The following is a 6,000-nucleotide window of genomic DNA, read 5'->3' on the forward strand; positions in this document are numbered from 1 at the left end:
TTAAACTATTTATTGGAATTATTTGGCATTTTATTGGATTTATTGGAGAATTATGGAAAATAAGGCTAATGGGCCAGTGTCGCTTTTAGTAGGAGGGGGTGTCAGTTGTGAAGCCCATTGCTAATAATAAACTATTTTCATGAAATAGAGAAAGAGAAGGATTTGTGAAAATAGAACCAAAAAGGAGAAGAGTGGTAGTGTTTGGGTGTTTGAAATGAGTTATAAACATGCCAAATTGTGTTTGTTGATGTTGTATGATGTTGCAATACGTTATGGTACGTTCTGGTATGGTTTGGAATGATGCCGGTGCTGTAAAAATAGTGATTTTGGGTTGTAGGCTCGAAGTAATCGGTTAGTGTAGGGTGGGTAATCGATTACCCATAGTAAAAACAGCAAATTTGAGTTTTTGAGTCTCATTAACCGATTACTGGTGTTTGGGTAATCGGTTACCGCTGTACGTTTTTGAAAAATACTTGTTTTTATAAAACTCATAACTTTTGATCCGTAAGTCTGTTTTGGGTGCCGTTCGAAGCGTTACGAAGCTAATGAAATGCTCTTTGTGATTAAAATAAATTAATTAGCACTATATAAGTTAATCATTATGTGGTTTTGAAAATGACATGTAATTGTGTTTGTGTATGTCGTGGACTAATGTTATTTAAGAATAACATGTATGGGTATTGTGTATTATGTGCTAATTGTGATACATGGAATTGATAAATGATAAGTTCTATGTATTGTTGTGATTGTTACATGATGAATGTATGTTATACCAATGGTGGATAATTTAAGATGTTGAATGGTGATGGATGTGTTATACGTGGTATTATGGTGATGTAAATCTCATATTGTTGTTGTGTTGATTTGATGTACTTGGTACATAATTGTGGAATGTATTATTGTCGTATGCACCGTGTGATGAGTCGAGATATGATAATGTTATTCATATGATTGAAGTAACGATGTTGTGATAACATGATTATAATGTTGATAATGTGATCATGTGGTGATTGTTTTGATTGTGTGATAATGATTGATTTTTATGAACAATGCATGATACTTGTACATACATGTTGGTGATAACTATGTTGAGTTATGTGAGACGTTGTTGTTCATCGGTTCGGTGGTGTTGTAAGTATGTGATATGTGTGCATCCATTCATAAAGCATTTTGTTGTGGGATGTATCCCTTATGGTGGTGGGACAGCGGTAGCTAATTCCCATTGTGTGGAATTAGTGAGAGAAGTAGCCGAATCTTTATGGTGGTGGATCGGTGAGATGGGTTATCCCATGTTTGGTACCATATGCATGTAGTTACATTACATTAGGTGTTTGATATATTATAACATGAATGGAAGTTGTCCAATGTTATAATATTGTGTGTTTGGCCAATTGTTGTATTTGGTGTATGTGTGTATAGCCTGAATCTGATCATAACTGTAATTGGGTGAATAATATGTGATTGAATATTTTATTATTTATATCTTATAAAATTGGTTAAATGTGAATGAGACTCACCCTTACTGTTGATTATTTTTCAGATTAAAGATTAGCGGCTTGTGCTGGGTGAGGATAAATCGTAGAGTTACTTCGTTAGTATGGTTGTGTCGGTGTCATGCTCTGGTCTTGTAACACTAGGGGGAACGTCTGTTTTAGTATTTGATTGATGGATTATTTCTTATGTGGAATAATGTTTTGTTGGTTTGGATCGGTGAATTTGGATATAAATCCCGATGTTTTATATTTATTCAGTTTGAGATAAATTCCGCTGTGTTAACATAATTACTGAATAATGTGTTTTGAAGTTCCTCATAAGGCATGGCATAGCTTAATGTTTTAAATATTTTGAAGTTGTAATACCCTTTTCATGTTTTACTCTGGATTTTAATTGATATTCCGCGGGTTTTTAGAAGGGTGTTACAATAGTGGTATCAGAGCAGGTCGATCCGTCCGGCCAATTGTCGAGTCAGTTGAGTTGCACGACAGTTGTATACTGTCGGCGTTTTATCCCTTGTTACGACATGTGAGTGAATCACTGTCGGTACTTGTTTGTCTTGTTGCAGGTGTTGGATTGAAACAAGTGGGGGAGAAGCTTCGCTTCTCGGTTATGTTTCAGTTGTAAGATGATGGTTCAGTAGACTGTTATTGGCAACAGTGCAAGTGTTGTTGGAGTTGGTTGTTTCCCGAATCGAAGGTGACTTCGAATTAAGACTTGACTGGTAATTAAGTTGGAGGATCTTGAAGGAGGATGATTAGATGTAATTGATGACTATTGTAGGAGAGGGAAATTAGAAAGTTGCAATGTATCAGCTCTGCTGGTGGACTGCGAAGTTGTCAGTTGAGTAGCCTTGCGTCTTGGAAGAGATTCAGTTGCAAGTCTGCAACGAGGATTGCTGTCGTAAAGTTTCAGAAAACGAACTTCGGCGATGGAATGTGCTGCTCAAGTTGTAAGAATATTTGGCAGCGAAGAGATATGATAAGGGGCTGTTTAGAACGTTATTGATTTGAAGAGGATGAGTTTCGAAGTGGAATTTCCGCAAGCAAAACGCAGGAAAGTTGCCGAATCGTTATGAAACTTCGAAAATTCATAACTGGAGTTCTGGACATCCGATTTGAGTTCCGTTTGAAGCGACGGAAAGCTAACGAGATGAACTTTGTTATAAAAATGGTTGCAGAAGCTGTAACATATTTAATTGTGACAGGATGACGTTAGAAAGAGGTGAAGTTACGGTTACACTTGTCCTTAGAGCTAGACTTGTTAGCGGGTACTGCACGGGATGTCAGTGTCAGAGTTTAACGGATTGAAGGAATAATTAAAGGCTTGTTGAAAAGTAATTTTAGAAATTAAGTGTACCATTTGAGGAGTTTTGGAAATATCGTTTAAAGTGTCGCTGCATGGCGTCGGTGTTGCATTTCGGATAACGATTGGAAAATTCATATCTTGAGTTCCGAGTGTCGGAATTATGTGCCGTTTGAACCTATGAAGAGGAGAGATTATGTTCTACCTTATGGGAGAGTTATAAATACAGTAGAGTGATCCTATGAGGAGAGATTATGAAGTTGGTTAAGGAAGCGTGAAACTTGTTGAATAAGAATGCCTACTACCGCGATTGTTTGCAACAAAATTGAGTAGAACATGTTTTTGATGAATAAGTTGACGAGATGTTCGGTCATAAAGATGATTTGAGTACCGATGGATTTTAGTGAGAAGCGAATTAGTAGTAAAGGTGGAATAAACTTTAAAACTCTTGGAGTCGTATTTGTGATGACAAAGTAACAATAGGTATAAAAGAAGAATTGTAGAGAATTTCTAACACCTGTTGATGTGAGGAAGACTTTGTTGAGATGTCGAGTGGAATGACATTTAGGCGCGAAAGATGTCATGGAATTTAGAGTAAAACCACGAGTTTTGAATGTTGTCGCGGTTATTTGCTAAGATGAGGATTTGATTTGGAACGAGATGAATAGTAATGTTCGAGTATATTAGTGATTATGAAGTTTAAGGGTACTTAACAAGTGTGTGATGCTAAGTGACTATGAAGCGGATTGTGTAAAATGTTTGGACGTTGGTGTCTCACCGACAAGATCCAATGAGAAGGAAGTGTGCGAGTTGTAAAGATTCAGAATGAATTATTGGATTATGATGATATTAATGAGTTTGAGTGCAAACTCAGGAAGGACACTATTATGTAGTAACGACAGTTTATGCTTAAATATGGTTGTCGGCTAACTATTGACAAATTGAGGACTTGATCACCCTTAATCTCTTGTTGATAGTAGACGAAATCATATAAATGAGATGAGCTTGTTTTGTTACCTTAATGGTATAAGATGTGATGAATACTAAACCGTGAAAATAATCACTCACCATGTTGTGTGAACTTATGAAGAAGTGAATATGAAAGAGTGCAATATAATGGACAATGACTTAAGACGGGTAATCCGAGTCGCACAGCGAAAGTGTGATGTGGAGTAATGTTATGAGTACTACTCGTGGGCAGTGAGGAAGTAATATGTCGGAAGCCTATGTAGAGAATATGTATTGATCTATATGTTGGATTTGGGATCTAGTGGATGTAAGGATGTTGTACCATAGAATTAGAACCCTTTTGAATAATTGCCAAGATGATGAATATTTTATCGTGGTTGTACGTAGTTAACGAGTATGTATTCGGCGAAGTTAAGACGATGAGTTAATACTATATGATGCTATAATAATTTTATGCTGTTGTAAGATGTTATTGTAGATTCCAGATATAATGAGGAATTATACTCTAAGAAGGACGAAGTTGATTTAATTCTTAGAGAAGAGCGGGACTCAGTTTGAGCTATTTCATAAGCAAGGGTATATTGAGGTTGATGGGTGTGATTATAACTACTTGTGTTTACTCGTTCTGATGGTTAGAATTTTTTTTATAGATGAAGTAAAGCAGAAATTTGTTTTTGAGTACGAGTAAGTATTGCTAAGTGGTAGATTGGTACCATGTATGGTAAAGAATGATTCTTGAACGAATGAGTAAAAAGGGCCAGAATTGGGTAAAAACTCGAAAATCTAATTGGTAATGATGATTGTAATGAGTAATCAGAGCAGTGCAGCGGAAATGAAATGTAACGTGTTGGATGATTGTTTGAGAGTTTTGTATTACCTTTATAATCATGTACACTTAACATGAAGTATGGTGATCTTGTTTATGTTAAACTACCCTTCATGGTATTGGTTATTTATGATGAAGATGTTTGAATTATTTATTCTGCTGGGAAGCTTTGAAGTAATCTATTTTATGATGCTAAAAAAGTTATCTAAATTCAAATGTTTTGCGACTCGTGTTACGGAGCTGGGCTATTTGTTAAATGAGGTTATTATGAAGATATGATACCCTTATAGATGTTTGTTTTGCTTTTCGTTAAAACTATATGCAAAATTCTATATGGGGTAGAAGGGTATTACATTAGTGGTATTAGAGCAGGCCAGTCCATCCGGCCAAGTTAAAACTATAGTGTGACCGTTGGATTACTGTCGATAGTTACTTCTAACCTTGATGCTAACTTTTTGGTGTGAACAGAGTATGGCTGGAAGGAATGACGTTGCGATTTCTGCTGCTTTGGAAGTTGTTGCTCAGGCCATGCAGAATCAGCATAATGCTAGAGGGAATGATGAGTCTCATAGCTTGAGTACGTTCCCAAGAGAGAATCCTCCTACCTTCAAGGGTAATTACGATCCAGATGGAGCACATGAATGGCTTAAGGAGATCGAGAGGATCTTCCGGGCGATGGATTGTTCTGCAGTGCAGAAGGTACACTATGGTACTCATATGCTGGCTTGGGAAGCTGATGACTAGTGGGTTGGTACTCCTTAGAGGTTAAAGACTATTGGTGACGTGATTACTTGGGCCGTATCCACAAGGAAGTTCCTAAGAAAGTATTTTCCCGAAGATGTCCGGGGAAAGAAAGAGATGGAGTTCCTTGCGCTGAAACAGGGGAATTTGACTGTTACTGAGTATGCTGCTAAGTTCGTGGAACTTGTGAAGTTCTACCCGGACTATAGTGAGGAGACTGCAGAATATTCGAAGTGTATTAAGTTTGATAATGGGCTGTGTCCGGAGATTAAGCGGGCGATTAGATAGTAGCAAATCCATAGGTTCGCAGAATTGGTGAATAGCTGTCGAATTTAGGAGGAAGATAACATTGCTCATTGTAAGAGTTTGAAGGAGAAGAAAGGGAAACTGTATCATGATCGTAAGGAGCCTTATGATGCTCCTACTGACTAAGGGAAGCAGAAAGTTGCTGATGGGAAAAATTTAAGTGGGGGAGGAGCTCCTGCTTGTGTCAGATGTTATATATGTGGTGAACCAGATCACCGTGCTAATGAATGTGAGAATAAGTGGTTGAGGTGTTACAAGTGTGACAAGACCGGTCATCGTTGTAAGGACGATGGTCCGACTTGTTTCAATTATGGGTAACAGGGTCATATTAGTACCCAGTGTCAAAAACCGAAGAAAGA

General features: G+C 37.3%; 1 protein-coding gene across 1 annotated transcript; it reads left to right on the forward strand.

The window, feature by feature from the left end:
* The first annotated feature begins 4,668 nt into the window (after positions 1-4,668).
* LOC131597342 (uncharacterized) lies at positions 4,669-5,623 on the forward strand. Its single transcript, XM_058870047.1, has 3 exons — positions 4,669-4,710; positions 5,063-5,293; positions 5,357-5,623. Exons 1-3 carry the CDS (start codon positions 4,669-4,671, stop codon positions 5,621-5,623), a joined length of 540 nt encoding a protein of 179 aa, XP_058726030.1.
* Positions 5,624-6,000: the final 377 nt, after the last annotated feature.

This window comes from Vicia villosa, linkage group LG4, assembly GCF_029867415.1.
Source record: "Vicia villosa cultivar HV-30 ecotype Madison, WI linkage group LG4, Vvil1.0, whole genome shotgun sequence".
NCBI classification, from domain to species: domain Eukaryota; kingdom Viridiplantae; phylum Streptophyta; class Magnoliopsida; order Fabales; family Fabaceae; genus Vicia; species Vicia villosa.

Excerpts from the sequence above, each read along its gene's own strand:
- LOC131597342 (XM_058870047.1), top strand. The coding sequence starts at position 4,669 with ATGAAGTATGGTGATCTTGTTTATGTTAAACTACCCTTCATG. Across the intron at positions 4,711-5,062 it reads ATGTTAAACTACCCTTCATG|AGTATGGCTGGAAGGAATGA; the intron begins GTATTGGTTATT and ends TGGTGTGAACAG. Across the intron at positions 5,294-5,356 it reads ATTGTTCTGCAGTGCAGAAG|AGGTTAAAGACTATTGGTGA; the intron begins GTACACTATGGT and ends GGTACTCCTTAG.